At 54.5% G+C, this 18,766-nt stretch overlaps 3 protein-coding genes across 3 annotated transcripts in view; 2 read left to right on the forward strand and 1 right to left on the reverse strand.

Moving 5' to 3' along the window:
• The window catches only part of LOC131205926 (Na(+)/H(+) exchange regulatory cofactor NHE-RF2), a 20,035-nt gene extending 17,101 nt beyond the window's left edge, over nt 1–2,934 (reverse strand). The window contains exons 1-2 of the mRNA XM_058198239.1: nt 2,840–2,934; nt 2,334–2,409 (exon numbers count right to left, since the gene is read on the reverse strand). The gene's annotated coding sequence lies outside the window, so the exon portion shown is untranslated. The remainder of the gene's footprint in view (nt 1–2,333; nt 2,410–2,839) is intronic.
• A 1,392-nt stretch (nt 2,935–4,326) lies between these two features.
• On the forward strand, nt 4,327–9,901 carry LOC131205434 (DNA-directed RNA polymerase I subunit RPA1). The gene is made up of 7 exons (XM_058197524.1): nt 4,327–4,997; nt 5,057–6,268; nt 6,340–6,532; nt 6,598–7,097; nt 7,174–8,432; nt 8,497–8,695; nt 8,759–9,901. The coding sequence occupies exons 1-7, from the start codon at nt 4,327–4,329 to the stop codon at nt 9,840–9,842; spliced, it is 5,118 nt and encodes a 1,705-aa protein (XP_058053507.1). The 3' UTR covers nt 9,843–9,901.
• Nucleotides 9,902–10,467: 566 nt separating this feature from the next.
• Nucleotides 10,468–18,333, forward strand: LOC131206681 (chromodomain-helicase-DNA-binding protein Mi-2 homolog). Its single transcript, XM_058199346.1, has 3 exons — nt 10,468–10,504; nt 11,190–17,537; nt 17,616–18,333. Exons 1-3 carry the CDS (start codon nt 10,468–10,470, stop codon nt 17,777–17,779), a joined length of 6,549 nt encoding a protein of 2,182 aa, XP_058055329.1. The 3' UTR covers nt 17,780–18,333.
• Nucleotides 18,334–18,766: the final 433 nt, after the last annotated feature.

The following is an 18,766-nucleotide window of genomic DNA, read 5'->3' on the forward strand; positions in this document are numbered from 1 at the left end:
AACAGAAGTCGCCCGAAAGTCGCCCGTTCGGTCGTCCGAAACGTATCATTTGGCGTGCATACGATTACCGAAAAGGCGGCCACCAGACGTGTTTGTGCCGCCCCAGATAAATGGTGGCAGTTCTTTGGAATCCTTGCGGGATTTTCGGTGCAAACTTTTGCGCCGGAATCAAATCTTGTATCTTATCTTGGTAACTCGCCTTCTAAAACCGAACTTTCTTATCTATCTCCCGATCCACACACCTTCACACCAGTCACACCTGTTGACACAGACCCACTGCGTTATTGTTTGGGTCAATTCGCGAACTGGACTCGCGCTTGCCTGCGGCCTCTGGAGGCGACAACATTGTAGCCGCTGGCTGTTGAGAAACACGATGTTATGTGATCGTGGCAGCACCAAACCGGCAACTATTGCTCTCGGGTCCAGAGTGCAGAGTGGTCCCAAGCTCTGGGCTCTGGCTCTGGGTACCGTGAAACCGCTTTGCGTAAAAGGTTGCGCATTTTCCGCCGCGGGCAACTCTATTTGCGCCCGTCGCACCGCGGCGCAGCACCTGATCGCGATCGGGGCCCGACACAAGTTGGCCAAATAATCGAGAGAAGGAGCCGCAAAAACAGGAAAACAGCAGAAATCCGGAGGAACAAGTTTGCGCCTGGGGTCCTCTCACTTCCCGAAAACTTCCCCCCGGGGAGGGCGAATTGAACATTGCACGATGCGCAATAGGCCCGCGAAAGTGTCCACGGACCGAGCGGAGTGGAGTGCATCCCGCTCGCGTTCGGTACTCTTTAATTTAACACGTTGTGTTTTTTTTGTTCCCCATACCGGTGACAAACTTTTCGCGTGATCACTGATAAATAGGGATAGCGAAAAGTGGCCGCAACAGCATTGCATTCGCTGTGACAGCGCCACGTTTGTGTCGCGCAGATCAAAATCATTCTTCGCGTGGCGTCGACAACCGGTTGTTGGGAGTTGTTGAATTTTTCCCTCCCTGCACCGCCGTACCAGACCACCGGACACGTGATTTATCAGTGCCCTCCCCCCGGGGGGGACGCGGCGCATCCGAAAACCAGGGCTTCCCCCGGGGCTGTGGTGGCGCCCGTCGAGGTGTCGATCGGTGGGAACGTTCCAGTTTACCCAGACTTGAGCCTTGCGGGTAGGACTTATCGTTCCTCTCGGGACGACCTGCTTTTGCTGCTCACCTTGAGCCACAATGTCGCGTCGGGGCGCTTATTTTTGGGAGTTTGGTGATTGCACCTTTCCGCGTTCCGCGCTGCTCCAGCGGTCCGTGTCCGATTCGGTGACACTCTCAATGACAAGAGGGACACCTTCCGTGTGTCGCCCAACGACTCCGCTCATGGCACGCACGATAAGAGAGCAGATTTTGGTGTTCCTTTTCATGTTTTCGGCAAACCATCACATCGCGACATCATCGGACGAGGACGACGGAGTGTGATAACGCGGGCCCCAAAAACACGCTCCCCCCCCCCTAGGCTGGGTTTCGATCGAATCGCGGCCGCCACGCAACAAATTAGCAAATAGCAATTAGCGTGCCCACCGACGGGCAGGGAGGGGCGGTAAACACGCGGGGTCCAGCCGCCTCACTTCGTTAGTATTCGTTGGTGTCAGTTTAGGTTTCACTGATAAAATGTTTACCGAGTGACGAAATCGCTCCAGAAAGATCTTCGAGAGCTTCGTTCGCCGTCGAATGGAGTCTGTGGTAGACCCAAAAAATCGCCCCGAGTTCCGAGAAACCCGAGCACCTAAATTTGTCACGGGACAAATTAGACACCATCGAGAAACAACGGTTTCGAAATTTTATGTGCCCTGTTTTTGTGCCTCTTCTTGCGATCCTCAAGGGCACGGCTTACGTGTCCCCACCGGGTGCCGGAGAAATAGATTTACGCCTTCGATCACGTCTCGGGGAGAATTTTCGTCGGCCGCGTTCCTGCGGAGCGCGTCTACGAGTGCGCGCGATCGAGCCTAGGCACGTACGAGCACGGATTTTATGCATGCAAACACTCAAACGGTTGCGATGTTGTACGCGGTAACAAAAGGGCTCGGGCATCACCGCTGAACTATGACATCAGCGACAATGTTAAAGACCACTCAAGACTTGAGAACGGTCGGCTACAGGCTTCGGCTCAGCGCGAGACAAAAAAGACATCTCCTTCAGGGGGTTTTATGTCCGTTTTCGCGATCGCTGCGATCGCTGCGATCCAGCTCGATCAGGTTTCGATCGGATACGGGAGCGAAAGCCTCGACACTGAAAACCGTTTTTATGCGTTATCTACATTTTTACTATGCAGAACACCCTACTCGAATCTGCATATTCTTACCTTCGAAACAGGATTCAAACAAACGATATCTGATTGGCTAGGTGGCGGAACTGGCACGGAACGACGGAACTGTGAACTGGGGAAGGAAAATTGGAATACCTAAAATTAGGGTGATACGATCACTTCTCGTGGGTAGAATTTGGAGGCCGCGGTCACCACGTCACCAAATCCCAGGAAATTCAATCAACAATCACATCGCGAAACATCGCACGTTTTGAAAGCACACGGTCACAATGATCACCGAAATGCGAGATCGCGCGCACACACTGCTCTCTCGTCGATGGCCCCTTTCGCACCGCGTTTCCGAGCACGAGGCTAAGGCTAAGGATTCTGCTGGCTTTTTGGTGTGCTTGTTACGACGACGTTTTCACACAACATCACGTTCTTAAGAACAGCAGCTCGAGAGGGAAAAATTAAGGAATAAACCCGGCCACCTAGAATCCTGCTCGGGCTCGGGCTTATCCGTATTCCTTCCGACACTGACACCAACGCAGGAGAGCACCAACCTCTGTATGATCACACCGGAGAAGAGTGGAAGAAGACACGCTCAAAACGGACACTTCGGACCAACGGACAAACCTCGCTCGTCGCTCGCTGTTTATCTGACGAAAAGAAAATTGAAACTGACCCGCGGCCGGCTCCGCGGCTTCGCTGGAACCCAGAAAATGCGCCGTCGCTTACAATGCGTGTGCGTCGCACCTGCTCTCTCGGCTCTTTGCGCGAGTATTTCGCGGGCTACAGTGCGTCTCGTTGTAGCTGAATAGCTAAATCAGCAAGGCCCCCAAATGAAGGTGACCTTCGGAAGGCAGTTAATCATACAGGTCATGGAGCTAATATTGTCTGAACCCGTTTTCAACCCTTCGCACCCTTACATACCTTAGTTTCGCACAAACTCTCAAACCCTTCCGTCGGTGCAATGCTGCGAAACACGCGCCCTGCACTGTACGACCATCGTTGTATTGGTGTCGCGATCGCGTTTCCAGTCTCTCACGGCGAACGTTCGATCCGGCGTGAAGAAGAATCGTCGCGCGGATAAAAGTTCTAAAACCATTATCCGAACGGGTTTCTTCGCTTTCTTCCCAATCTACGCTCGGAACTCTCAACCATGACCACCAAATGCACTAGCGGGGGTCGTATCAATGTTTTCGGTGCTTCGGTAGACCCCACACAAAACCAATAAACCCTCCGTCGAAAAGGGCAACAACGGTGCGTGGAGAAGGGCAAAACAGGAAAAACCTGTCACCATCAAAACACAACCCAACCGATCAGCGCCAGGCCGCCAGTGATTGGGCGGGCGGTATCGGAATTGGTTTTTCACGTGCAGCGCGGTTCAATTTTGAATGTACCCTGAGGGAGGCTGGCTGGTTCCGCTTCGATAGCGTTTGATTCTTTTTTGGTTTCCGCCAATCCGCCTGTGGCGATTGTTCAATTTATCGAGCCGACAGTCAAGAACACTGGAATCGATCGCGACATTATTGTTAGCCATTTTTTCTGACCTTTTGCAGCGTGATCAGGATTCTGCGAAACAGTACTGAAAAGCAACGTAACGCTTTGAGAATACTTATAAATGCCTTAAAAATACAGAATACTTTAAAAACGAGCAGTTCAAGCACAAAATACAAACCGCCGTTTGAATGAGATCTTTACAGGGTGAACATTTTCCGTTGTTGTTGTGTTCAATGATGGTGCTCAGAAAAAGCCATATTTTCTTGCAAGAACAGAAACGTAAACAAACGCGCCAAAAAGCCATATTTTTTTGCACGAACAGAAAAAGACATATTTTGCATGAACAATAAGAGCTGTCAAAGTGACAGCGCCCGGCAATGTGCGATTTTGTGGCGAAACCCGGCAAGACCGCGTTGTGATTTGATAAAAACCAGACAAATCCCGAAATTAAGGATTCTGAATCGTAACACAGAGTGTTCCCGTTGTCTGTACCGTGGAAAGTGGGCTAGCAAAGCTTTGGCTGGTCGGTTATTGTCTGCACGCCACGATGACGATCATTAATCTCGATCCGACGAACCTGGAGTTTTCCGTCTTCACGACGGAGGACATCCGCAAGATTAGTGTGGCGAAGATATCGAATCCACGTTCGTTTAACGAACTGGGTCACGCGCTAGCCGGCGGCTTGTACGATCCTGCGATGGGCCCATCCAGTCGGAGTGAAGTATGCCTGACGTGCGCCCGTGATGAGCAGAAGTGCGAGGGACACTTTGGGCACATCGAGATAGACCTGACGGTGTACAATCCGTTCTTCCTGCGCACCCTCTACAACATGATGCGCATCAGCTGTATGTCCTGCACGCGGTTACTGATGCACGACGGCGTGAAGGCGATCCTCGAGCTGCAGCTTCGGCTGGCCGATGCCGGCTACTTGGTCGAGGCGGAAGAACTGGACGTATACAAGGCGAAACAGCAGGCGGACCCGGCGCAACCGATCCCGGAGGTGCTGGTGCACTACGAGGACTTGCTGCACAACCAGCCCTACAATATGCTGGGCGGTACAAAGCTATCGGGCGCGATCCGGACGGCGATCGTGAACGGTACGTTGAAAGAGTGCGTTCTGAAGAAGTGCATCCACTGCAAGGCGACGGTGCAGAAGGTGCGCATGTCGGACAAGAAACTGTGCATCAGCTGGTCGAGAACGGACAAACTGGCGTACCTGTAAGTAACTTGAAGGATTTCTGGCGTAGCCACGTGATTCTATGTTTCACGCTTTCCAGCAAGGGCAAGGGAGCCGACAAAGACCTGGTGGAGAGCCAGGTGAAAGCGTCCGTCGAAGCGATGCTGGCCCATGATTGTATGATGTACCTGCGGCGATTATATGCGCTCAATGGGACAACTTTGCAGCTGTTGTTTCCGATGATGCGCAAGGTATCTGTCGAACATCCGACTGATATATTCTTCATGGAAGTCGTACCGGTTCCACCGCCGAAAGTACGTCCCGTGAAACGTACCGAAGGCGAAACTATCGTGGAGCATCCACAATCAGCCATTCTGCGAGATATTCTCCTGGCCAATAGCACCGTTCGGGCGATTCTAATGGCGTACGGCTCGAATACTGCGGCGGGTATGTCCGAGACCGCGCTGGCAACGGTTAAGAGTGTAGTGGGTGCAGCGAAAGGGGAGACGCAACCCGAGAAGCTCTATTACGCCTGGCTTGCACTCCAGACCAACGTTGACCGTCTGCTGGAAGAGCAACAGATGTCGGGAAAGAACAAATCTTGGGGCTTAAAGCTAATGATCGAGAAGAAGTTCGGTATCATTCGGCAGCATATGATGGGCAAACGAGTAAATCATGCCGCACGTACCGTCATTACACCGGACCCGAACATTGGCGTCGAAGAGATTGGCATTCCGAGGCGGTTTGCGCTGAAGCTCACCTACCCGGTACCGGTTACACCGTGGAACGTGGCGGAGCTGCGTCAGTGGGTCCTGAACGGGCCGGACGTTTATCCCGGTGCCAACATGGTTGAGGACTCGAACGGTCGGGTGATCAAACTTTCTGCCATCAACGTTACCCATCGTCAATCGGTGGCCAAAACTTTGCTCACACCGGCTGCCCCTGGGGGGTCGTCCGATGATTCGATCAAGATCGTCCACCGGCATCTGCAGAACGGTGACATTTTGCTGCTAAACCGTCAACCGACGCTGCACAGACCGAGTATAATGGCGCACCGTGCCCGGATACTGCCCGGGGAGAAGATTTTCCGGCTGCACTACTCGAACTGCAAATCGTACAATGCGGACTTTGACGGGGACGAAATGAATGCGCATCTACCGCAGAACGAGGTAGCTCGCAGCGAAGCGTACGAATTGGTTGCGGTGCCGTATCAGTACCTCGTACCCAAGGACGGCACCCCATTGGGTGGCCTCATTCAGGATCACATCGTTTCGGCCGTGAAGCTGTTCATTCGTGGAAAGTTCTTCAACCGGTAAGATCGGTAGACCAGTTGGCTGTAAGTTCAGTGTTGTTACACGGGATTTTCTTGGGGCATTCTTTCAGGGAAGACTATCAGCAGCTGGTGTTCCAAGCGCTGAGCAATCAGAAAGGGGACATTGAGTTGCTACCACCCTCGATTGTGAAACCGGTGCGATTGTGGTCCGGCAAGCAGATCATCTCGACCATCGTGAAGAATTCCATCCCGAAGGGGCTGCCACACATCAATCTGGAGGGAAAATCAAAGCTCAGCAACAAGGTAATGAAAGGGTCTTTGTCAATGCCATAGTGAGACACTGCAGTTACTTCTCACACCTCCTGTAGCATTGGCGCATACTTCCCGCACGCCCCTGGCAGTACGGCGGTAGCCCGTTGGCCGAGAACGAGCTCTCGGAGTCGGAAGTGTTCATCCGGCAGGGGGAACTGCTGTGTGGCATTCTCGATAAGAACCACTTTGGGGCCACACCGTACGGGCTGATCCATTGCATGTACGAACTGTACGGTGGAGTGTGCTCTACGACTTTGCTTTCCTCGCTGTCGCGGCTCTTCACCTACTATCTGCAGTGGGAAGGATTTACGCTGGGCGTCCACGACATTTTGGTGCAGGCGAAGGCCGATCGAAAGAGGGCCAAAATTATTGCCGAATGCCGCGCGGTGGCCGGACACGAAGCGACGGCTGCAGCACTCGAGCTGCCGGGGAATGTTTCACGCGAAGAGCTAACCAACAGACTGACGGAGGCTTACGCTAAGAATCCCAAGTTTCGGTCCATCCTCGATCGGAAGTACAAATCGGTGCTGGATAAGTACACGAATCAGATCAACAAGTAAGTTTCTTTGAAGCGACGGTATTTCGGTGTCCAGTCTCATCTAATCCTCAATTATAATCTCACCCCGTCAAAGTGCCTGTCTTCCCGAGGGACTGATCAGCAAGTTCCCGGAGAACAACCTGCAGCTGATGGTGCAATCCGGTGCGAAGGGTTCCACCGTCAACACGATGCAAATCTCGTGCCTGTTGGGACAGATCGAGCTGGAAGGCAAGCGACCGCCTCTCATGATGTCGGGCCGCTCGTTGCCTAGCTTTGCGCACTTCGAAACGTCCCCAAAATCGGGCGGCTTCATTGACGGCCGCTTTATGACGGGCATCCAGCCGCAGGACTTTTTCTTCCACTGCATGGCCGGTCGCGAAGGTTTGATAGACACAGCCGTCAAAACCAGTCGTTCCGGGTACCTGCAACGCTGCCTGGTGAAGCATCTCGAAGGCCTCTCGGTACAGTACGATATGACGGTACGCGACAGCGACGGAAGTGTGGTACAGTTCATGTACGGTGAGGACGGTCTGGACATTGCCAAGTCCCAGTTTGTAGGTCAAGAGAAACAGGTTCGGTTTCTCGATCAGAACCGTGACGTGATAGTACGCGGCGAGCTGCAGGACCGTTTGGCGAACGCTGTCAGCGACGATCCGTTGCACGATGCTATCAAAAAGCACGTAAAACAAATGAAACGTTGGAGGAAACAACATGGGGCCGGCGTGGGTCAGAAAACACGCCACTCTGGCTTTTCGTTGTATTCGGAACAAAATGCCCTGGCCGTTCGAGAGAAACTGGCGAATCCGGACAAACTGAAGTCCAACACCGGACGTACGAAACTAACACAGAAATTGATGAAGCGCTGGAACAAGTTAGACACTACCGAGAAACGGCCCTTTGTAAAGCAATCGTCACGCTGCCCCGATCCACTGGCGGCCGTGTTCCGTGCTGATGCCCATTTTGGTGTGCTGCCCGAGAGGCTCGAGGAACTGGTGCGCAATTACAAACGCACCGAGAAACCGATACACGACGTCGACGAACTGATGCAGATCAAGGGCAGCGGGGCGCTGGTGGCGCCCGGTGAACCGGTCGGTGTTTTGGCCGCCCAATCGATCGGCGAACCGTCGACACAGATGACACTGAACACGTTCCACTTTGCCGGACGTGGCGAGATGAATGTGACCCTAGGTATTCCGCGGTTGCGCGAAATCCTGATGAGTGCAACGGCCAACATTAAAACGCCGTCGATGGAGATACCGTTTCTGCCGCACCGCAAACCGGAACGCTTGCCTGCGCTGGCTGACAAGCTGCGAAAATCGCTGAACCGTGTGACGGTGGCCGATGTGCTGGAAAGTGAGTCTAGCTTCGGGGCTTGCACCGACCATATTACTAAATCTGCTTACCCTGCTTTTCCCAGACATTCACGTCAAGTCCCGGCTGGTGCTGCATCCGTCGCGCGGCATGCAACATGTCATTCGATTCAATTTTCTTCCGCCCGACGCGTACGCACACGATTATCGTGTCACGCCGCAGGAAATATTGCGCCACATGTCACGCCACTTCTTTACGCTGATGTTCAAGGAGATCCGGAAGGTGGAATCGACCAAGAATGTGTTGTAAGTTTGTTTCAACCGGTTTTAAATAATTGAAGCTAATTCTTACGTTACAATCTTTTACAGAATCGAAAACGAAGTGGGGGTCAGTAGGAAATCGAAAAAAGCGGGAGACAATGAAGGCGATGAAGAAATTGATGCGAGCGAACCGACGGGCGCCGCAGAGGCCGTTGATCGTCGCACCAACACGGAGGCCGACAGTGACAGCGAGTCAGAGGACAGCGATGCCGCCGGTGATGATGCAGATGCGACCGAGTCGAAAATTAAGGGCAAAAAATCCGACGATCATGCGTACGATGACGGCGAATCGGAACAGTCTGGCGGCGATTCCGATGGTTCGGCTGATGAGGGCAGCGATGGCGAGGGACAACCGGCCCCTCAACAACAGGAAGTAATCGATGAAGCAGTAGGTGATGGTGACATCATTGGACCGGCGGCAGTGGCCGCTGGTGCCGATCAGCGAGTATTGTTGGAAGCGGAAGAGGTGAAGCATGCGCGCCGAGCAAACGAACAGGTGAAGATGTACACGTACGACCGGAAGCAGTACCGCTGGTGTCAGCTGGAGCTGCACATGCCACTGAAGCTAAGGGATACCGATTTTACGAAGATTTTCCGGCAGATCGCTGGCAAAAGTGTCGTGTGGGAAGTGCCACGGATCAAGCGTGCCATCACCTACACCCAGAACGATCGGTTGTATCTGAAAACCGACGGAATCAACATCTCGGCCATGGCTCGGCACGCCAAGCTGCTCGATTTGAGGCGGCTGTACATGAACGATGTACACGCGATGGCCGCCCGGTACGGTATCGAGGCAGCGTCGCGCGTCATTGTGAAAGAAATCCAGAACGTGTTCAGCGTGTACGGCATCGTGATCGATCCACGCCACTTGCTGCTGGTGGCCGACTATATGACCAGCGATGGCACGTTCAAGGGCATGAGCCGTGCCGGTATGGACAATTCGGCCTCTCCATTGCAGCAGATGTCGTTCGAGTCTTCCTTGACGTTCCTGAAGAACGCTATGCTGCGAGGCACAAACGATCGCCTAGAATCCCCGTCCTCCCGGCTGATGGTAGGTCAGCCTTGCAAGAGTGGCACTGGAGCGTTCACGCTGTACTCGTCCGCGTTAAAAGATTATAGCGAGTCGCGTTGAAGGTAGGCCATGTTATGGAAAAATCAAAGTTGCCTTCGAAAACCGAAACAAGAATGTTTGTGTGCGGAACCAATAAATTGAACAAAAGTAAATGAGCTCTTTTGTTTCTAGAAACGAACCGCTTGATTTTCGCGGTTCGCGGTTTTTTCACCGGCTGTCAATGTTGACAGCGCATTTGTTTTCATCAGCTGCCTCGTACGCGGGACGCGCGTGGAAGAAGAGTTTTCGTATGAAAACCTAAAGAAGAGTTTTCGTATGAAAATCTAAAGAAGAGGTTTTGTATGAAAACCTAAAAAGTTTTCGTATGAAAACCTAAAAAAAGAGTTTTCGTATGAAAACCTAACGAGTTTTCGTATGAAAACCTAAAGAACCGACACGCACACCAGCGTAGAAACGTCATCATCGTCATCATCATCGTCATCAATGTGTCATCAGTAGCGAAACAACAAACGAGCGTTTCGTTTCGTTCTCTTTCGCTTTGCGGCACTCCGCCATCTTGGATTTTGGATAGGTCAGCAAGCGAAAAGCGTTCGCGGCTGATAAATCCTGGCCACCTAGTGTTTCGCGTTTGTACGGTGCATAAAAAGTGTGTGGACGATAAAGTGAGCGAAGCCGCCAACAGACGATGGCTTCCGACGAGGAAATTGACGAGTCCATTGCCGGTAAGTAGTGGAAACCCGGCGATGATCGCCGCGATAGCTCACCCATCAATCGATTGAAGAAATCGGATGCCGATCCGCGAAAACTCACCTTCGATTGGCGTAGAATGCGTGGAGTTTGGAAAACGGATTGACAAAGAACCAAGTTCCTTCTCCCGTTCGCACAAGGGAAGCGTGAGTAATGGCGGCGCGTCGCTGCCGCCGCGTAGCGCTAGCGTTCCGCAATGGGGCTCCGAGTGAGCAGTGAGTGAGGGACGCAAGGTTCCGGGAGTTCTTTGAATCTCCTCCCACCCCATCGTTCGAACATTTAGCTTTTGGGCTTCATTGTGAGCACACGCATATACACCACATTCTCACCCTCGACGCATTTTGTTTCTTTTTGCCGGTCCGTGACCGGGTAGAGGTAACTTGCGGAATCGGAAGAAGAATAAGAATTTCAAGGTGATCATTGAAAAGGAAAAAGAGAGATGGTTTGGTGCATTCAATTATGCAAGTTTCGTTGTATTACTGTACACGAATAGCTGTTCGAAGCGATAAAGCTCGTTTGATAAAAGTAACTGTCCACTGTCCCATTTAGAAACAATAGTCATCCTAGTAGCCTTAGTGTAGTAGGAATCGGAATATGCTGCGGCAAATGTGTCTGACACAAGCATTCATTGTTGTTCGTTTGGTGTTTCCGGATTTCCAGAGGAAGAAAGTGGTGCAATGGATGAAACGGCGGATGCCTCACTAGCGGCCGATGGTGAGGATGCTTCGGACGAGGAGGCGAACGCGAAAAGCAATGCGCAGCAGGACGAGGACGACGACTACGAGCCGGAGGACAGTCGGAAGAAGAAGAAGGGCAAAAAGCGAAAGGCGCGCAGCAGCGACGAAAAACGGGGCCGGAAGAAGAAAAAGCGCAAGAAGAATGACAGTGGGGACGAGAGTGATCAGAAACAGAGCGACGAGGGTGCTGGTACATCGGCCGCGGCCGCAGCTGCCGCCGCAGCCGACTCCGATTACGAGTCCCGCCCGAAGCGGGGACGCGACCGGAAGAAGGGCAGCAGCAGCGGGAGCAGCAGTCGCAACGATGGGGACAAAAAAGCGGCGGCAGCAGCCGCAGCCGCTGCCGCCGCTGCAGCGGCCGCGGTGGCCGAGGAAAAGGAAAAGATGCCCTCGATCCAGGAGGTGTGCAGTTCGTTCGACCTGACCGACGTGAAGATCGAGTACTCGGAGGAGGATTTCGAGAATTTGGTCACCTTCAAGATGTTCCAGACGCACGTTCGGCCGATCTTGCAGAAGGAAAACCCGCGCGTACCGACGGCCAAGCTGATGATGCTGGTGGCGGCCAAGTGGCGCGAGTTCGTCACCCAAAACCCGAACATCCCGAGTGAGGATGCGGCGGCCGGTGGAGAAGAAGAGGCACCGGGCACCCCGGAGTACGTGCCCAAGTCGAGCCGATCGCGCAGCAAGACCGAGAACAAGCACGACGACATGGTGTACGACGATGAGGACGAAGAGGAAGAGGAGGAGATGGAGCGCGAGAGGACGCGCAAGAGCAAGAAGGGCAAGAGCGGCAGCAGTGGCGGCGGCGGTGGTGGCAGCAGCTCAACCCGAAAGAGCAGCAGCACCAGCAGCCGCAAGCAGAAGGTCCCCACGCTGAAGATCAAGTTCGGCAAGCGCAAGAACGCCAGCTCGGACGAGGATCAGGACGCGAGCGGTGCATCGGAGCGTGACTCGGATGCGGAGTTTGAGAAAATGCTCCAACAATCGGAAGAGCTGCCCGAACGGCCCGAGCGCGGTGAATCGTCAGGGATGGGCGCCAGTGGCAGCGCGACCACCGGTGACGGGGAGCCCTCCGATCAGCCGCCGGTGCGGAAGAAAGCGAAAACGAAGATTGGTAACAAGTCGAAAAAGAAAAGCAAAGCCAAGAAGAGCAAGTTCACGGGCGATGGCGGAGAGGAGGGAGAGCACGAGCACCAGGATTACTGCGAGGTGTGCCAGCAGGGCGGAGAGATCATCCTGTGCGACACTTGCCCCAAAGCGTACCACTTGGTTTGCCTCGATCCGGAACTGGAGGACACGCCGGAGGGTAAGTGGTCGTGTCCGACGTGTGAGGCCGAAGGTCCGGCTGACGAGGACGACGACGAGCACCAGGAGTTCTGTCGGGTGTGCAAGGACGGGGGCGAGCTGCTGTGCTGCGACAACTGTCCGTCGGCGTACCACACGTTCTGTCTCAACCCGCCGCTTGACGACATTCCGGACGGGGACTGGCGGTGTCCACGGTGCAGTTGCCCACCGCTGCCCGATAAGGTGCAGAAGATTCTCACCTGGCGCTGGACGGACAAACCGATCAGCACGGATGATGCGGCGAAGGGACCTGCACCCGCTGCACCGACCCGTCGCCGCGAGTACTTTGTCAAGTGGGCAGAGAAATCGTACTGGCACTGCGACTGGATCACGGAGCTGCAGCTGGACGTGTATCATCCGCTCATGTTCCGCTACTACACCCGCAAGTACGACATGGAAGAACCACCGAAGCTGGAGGAAGCGCTGGATGAGCAGGACAATCGCTACAAGCGCATCCAGCGGATGCGCGAAGGTGGCGACGTGAACGAGAGCGAGCTGGAGGAAAAGTTTTACCGATACGGCGTGAAACCCGAGTGGCTGATGGTCCACCGGATCATCAACCACCGGACGATGCGCGACGGGCGCACGCTGTACTTGGTGAAGTGGCGCGAACTGCCGTACGACGCGGCGACCTGGGAGGATGAGGAGGAAGACATCCCGGGCATGAAGATGGCCATCGAGTACTACCTGGATCTGAGGGCCAATTGCTCGCAGGACATTGGCGGTGGCAGCAGCGGTGGCGGGGGCAGCAGTAGCAGCAGCAGCAAGAAGAGCAAAAAGAAAGGCCGGCGCCGCTTGCGCGAGCTCGAGGAAGAGGAGCGTACGGCGGGCGTGAAGCGCTACACACCGCCCCCGGAGAAGCCGACGTCGGATCTGAAGCGCAAGCTAGAGGTGCAACCACCGTATCTGGACGAGACCGGAATGCGGCTTCATCCGTACCAGCTCGAGGGCATCAATTGGTTGCGCTACTCGTGGGTCCACGGTACGGACACCATCCTGGCGGACGAGATGGGCCTGGGGAAGACGATCCAGACGGCCACGTTCCTGTACTCGTTGTACAAGGAGGGTCACTGTCGGGGCCCGTTCCTGGTTGCGGTCCCGCTATCCACGATCATCAACTGGGAGCGTGAGTTTGAGACGTGGGCACCGGACTTTTACTGCATCACGTACGTCGGCGACAAGGAGTCCCGGGCGGTGATCCGCGAGAATGAACTGTCGTTCGAGGAGGGTGCCGTACGCGGCGGAAAGGCGTCCCGCATTCGGGCTAGCTCGATCAAGTTTAACGTGCTACTGACAAGCTACGAACTGATCACGATCGATGCCGCCTGCCTGGGATCGATCGATTGGTCGGTGCTGGTGGTAGACGAGGCGCATCGTCTCAAATCGAACCAGAGCAAGTTCTTCAAGATCCTCAACGGGTACAACATTGCGTACAAGCTGCTGCTGACCGGCACACCGTTGCAGAACAACCTCGAGGAGCTGTTCCATCTGCTGAACTTCCTGAACAAGAACAAGTTTAACGAGCTGGCCGAGTTCCAGAGCGAGTTTGCCGACATCTCAAAGGAGGAACAGGTGAAGCGACTGCACGAGATGCTCGGACCGCACATGCTCCGTCGGTTGAAGGCGGACGTGCTGAAGAACATGCCGACCAAGTCGGAGTTTATTGTGCGCGTGGAGCTGTCCCCGTTGCAGAAGAAGTACTACAAGTACATCCTGACCCGCAACTACGAAGCCCTCAATCCGAAGGGTGGCGGTGGCGCCTGCTCGCTGATCAACATCATGATGGATCTGAAAAAGTGTTGCAACCACCCGTACCTGTTTGCGGCGGCCGCCGAAGAAGCGCAACTGGGACCGGGTGGTAACTACGAGCTGCAGTCGCTGACGAAGGCGGCCGGCAAGCTGGTGCTGCTGGAGAAGATGCTGCGGTTGCTGAAATCGCAAGGCCACCGTGTGTTGATCTTTTCCCAGATGACCAAAATGTTGGACATCCTCGAGGACTTTTTGGAGGGCATGGGCTACAAGTACGAGCGGATCGATGGTGGCATCACGGGCAGCATCCGGCAGGAGGCGATCGATCGGTTCAATGCACCCGGAGCGCCCCAGTTCTGTTTCCTGCTGTCCACCCGTGCCGGTGGTCTCGGTATCAATTTGGCCACCGCCGACACGGTCATCATCTACGACTCCGATTGGAACCCGCACAACGATATACAGGCCTTCTCGCGTGCCCATCGTATCGGGCAGGCCAACAAGGTGATGATCTACCGGTTCGTGACGCGCAACTCCGTCGAGGAGCGTGTGACGCAGGTGGCCAAACGTAAGATGATGCTGACCCATCTCGTGGTGCGGCCTGGCATGGGCGGCAAGGGCACGAACTTTACCAAGCAAGAGCTGGACGATATTCTGCGCTTCGGCACCGAGGAACTGTTCAAGGAGGATGGCAAGGACGAGGAGGCGATCCATTACGACGACAAGGCGGTAGCCGAGTTGCTCGATCGGTCGAACAAGGGCGTGGAGGAGAAGGAAAACTGGGCCAACGAGTATCTGTCCTCGTTCAAGGTGGCGTCCTACTCGACGAAGGAAGACGTCGAGGAGGAAGCGGAAACGGAAGTGATCAAACAGGAGGCCGAAAACTCCGACCCGGCGTACTGGGTGAAGCTGTTGCGCCACCACTACGAGCAGCACCAGGAGGATCTGTCGCGTACGCTAGGCAAGGGGAAACGGGTTCGCAAGCAGGTCAACTACACGGACGGTGGCGTCATCCAGACGGACCCGGTCAAGGAGGACTCGACGTGGCAGGAGAACGTTTCCGATTACAACAACTCCGATTACTCGGGCAACTCGGATGAAGATCGCGATGAGGACGACGAGGAAAGTGAGCTTGGCCGTCGCAGCCGACGGCGAATCGAGCGCAAGGAGGCGGAACGGGACAATAGGCCCCTGCCGCCCCTGTTGGCCCGTGTCGGTGGCAACATCGAGGTGCTCGGTTTTAATGCCCGCCAGCGTAAGAGCTTCCTGAATGCGATCATGCGCTACGGGATGCCACCGCAGGACGCGTTCCACTCGCAGTGGTTGGTGCGCGATTTGCGTGGGAAATCGGAGCGTATCTTCAAGGCGTACGTCTCGCTCTTTATGCGCCACCTGTGCGAACCGGGCGCCGACAATGCGGAAACGTTCGCCGACGGTGTTCCGCGCGAAGGGCTGTCGCGTCAGCACGTGCTGACGCGCATCGGTGTAATGTCGCTGATTCGCAAGAAGGTGCAAGAGTTTGAGCACATCAACGGATACTACAGCATGCCGGAACTGATCAAGCGCCCGTGCGAACCGGTGAAGATTGTACTGGCAGCACAGCAACAAACGCTTCCGGCGATCACCGCTGGACCGTCGGGTACTGGTGACGGCAGTTCGATGGCCGCTGCTGGCACTTCCGGAAGTAGCGGTGAAACACCGAAATCGGCCACCACGAGCACGAGTGCAACACCGGCCACAAGTGCGGCCCCGAGTCCGGCACCGAATGCGACCGCTGGCGAGAAGGAAGACGAACAGCCGGCTGTGGTGGCTGACAAGGAAAAGGCGGACGGAGAAAAGACCGAAAAGAAACCACCAACGGAGGAGGGTGGTGAGGAGGACAAAACATCATCTGTCGTCGCCACCGATGACGATACGACGAAAAAGGAATCAGCGGCCGAAGCGGAGGAAAAGAAACCGACGGCAATGGAAACGACCGAGGAAGAAAAGAAGAAGGACGATTCCTCGGCAAATCCCGAACAAATGGAGACCGGTGACGATGGGTCGACGAAGGGTAGCGATGGTGAGGTTAAGAAGGAAGAACCGGTCGATGGTGACGCCAAAGTTAAGTCTGAAGATGCTCCACTGGAACTGAAGAAGGAAGCGACGGCAGTAAAGGGGGAAAAGGATAAGGAGGAGGATAAAAAGCCCGCCGTCGAGACGCCTGGCAGCAGCGGAGATGTTGAGCAGAAAGCGGCCGAAACTGCTTCGAGTGCCCCGAAGAAGGACGGACATCCGACGGAGGAAGATTCCACCACCGCAGCCGCCACCGCCGCCGCTGACGACGATGATGACGATGAGGTGAAGATCGTAGAGGACGCCAGCACGGTTCCTCCGGTGGCGGTGAAGAAGGAAACGGAAGCGAAATCAGTCGCGCCACCACCGCAGACATCAACCACGATCGACGATGATGATGATGATGACGATGTGGTGATTGTAAAAGACGATGACGAGGAGGTGGTTCGGAAACCGGATCCGGTGAAAGAAAATTTGGAAGTGCACAAACGTGCCTTCATGTTCAACATCGCGGACGGTGGCTTCACGGAGCTGCACACGCTGTGGATCAACGAGGAAAAGGCAGCCGTCCCCGGGCGTGAGTACGAGATCTGGCACCGTCGGCACGATTACTGGCTGCTCGCGGGAATCGTCACACACGGTTACGGCCGCTGGCAAGACATCCAGAACGACATCCGGTTCGCGATCATAAACGAGCCGTTCAAGATGGACGTCGGCAAGGGTAACTTCCTCGAGATCAAGAACAAGTTTCTGGCCCGCCGCTTCAAGCTGCTCGAGCAGTCGCTCGTGATCGAAGAGCAGCTACGCCGAGCGGCACTGCTCAATCTGGCCCAGGATCCAGCGCACCCGGCGATGGCACTGAACGCACGGTTTGCCGAGGTCGAGTGCCTAGCGGAATCGCACCAGCACCTGAGCAAGGAGTCGCTGGCGGGCAACAAACCGGCCAATGCCGTCCTGCACAAGGTGCTCAACCAGCTCGAGGAACTGCTGTCGGACATGAAGTCGGACGTGTCCCGTTTGCCGGCCACACTCGCCCGCATTCCACCCGTCGCCCAGCGGCTGCAGATGTCGGAGCGGTCGATCCTGTCGCGGCTGGCAGCGACCGGCAACACGGTGCAGCAGAATCGTAAGTCCAACACCGGGTTTTCTACTACAGATCGCTTTCATTAATGTGACTTCGTTTGTTTATCACCTTTTCCCACAGCCCCTCTGTCACAGTTCCCGCAGGGCTACCAGGGTACCACGCTGCCCGGTTATGCAGCTGCAGCGGCAGCCAATTTTGCCACCTTCCGGCCCACCTTCTCGGTACCGGGACAGCCGGCCAACTTCCCGAGCGGAGCCAGTGGATCGGGTAGCTCGAGCAAGTAAAGCATCAGCATCATATTTAGACCGGTCAACTTCAACCCCCACGTGGTGCGGAACCCATTCTTTCATCGATCAATGTTTTGTCACCACCGTCCGGCGGTGGTGGGTTCGGAACTCATGCGCGCTGCGCGAGATATGTATTTGTATCCATTTTTCCACAATAATGACTTTGCTACTATCGATAAGGATAAAGTGTCTCCTCTAAGTGGTTAGGATTAAACAGGAATAAGCTAAACCTACACCCGTCGTAGCTCAGCCTCACACGACGTCAGCATCTCAACTGCACTTTAGCGACATTGAAAACCACAATGGTTTTGTTTCGTTTGGAAAAAGTGAATTGTGCTCTATTTGTAAGTTCGCTCTACACATACACAGTGCGTTCCAAACCGGGAAGGGTTGCAAAACCTTCACCCTTTGGTCAGGCATTTGTGTGTAAAACTGTACTATTATTAAACTAGGACGTAACCGAGTGAGTGAGTGAGTATTTACACATAAACTGTTTCATGTAGACAAACTGGACAAACGAAACTCAGACACGTACACAAAAAAAGGGCAAAACCAACCAATGAACAATTTTGAAAAAGTTTCCATCGCTCTCTTCGTTGCACACCAATCTGAAAGAAAGGCAAAGGCGCAAAGTAAACGAATGGAAAATTCCTGACCTTCGGGTTGCACGGAGTACCTGTTTCGGCCACAGCAAGGTGAGTGTGGAAGTTTCCTAGCGTGCGTCCCAAAACGGCCGTTATCGAATTTATTATTGAACCTTTTGCAGGACTACAATAAAACCTGAAATGGTCAATGCTTTCGATTGGTAACGGAACGCTATCAACTTTCGCGCGCCAACTTCCCGGAATGGAGAGAGAGCAAGAGCGTGAGAAAAAACGTAAACAAAACACGTGCTCTCTCACTCACTGCGCTTATCGCTCGCATCTCCGGCTGGCCACTACCTCCGAGAATCGCGGAAAGAGTTCAGCTCAGTCTCTTTTTGCA

The sequence above is a fragment of the Anopheles bellator genome, chromosome 1 (assembly GCF_943735745.2).
Source record: "Anopheles bellator chromosome 1, idAnoBellAS_SP24_06.2, whole genome shotgun sequence".
Lineage (NCBI taxonomy): Eukaryota > Metazoa > Arthropoda > Insecta > Diptera > Culicidae > Anopheles > Anopheles bellator.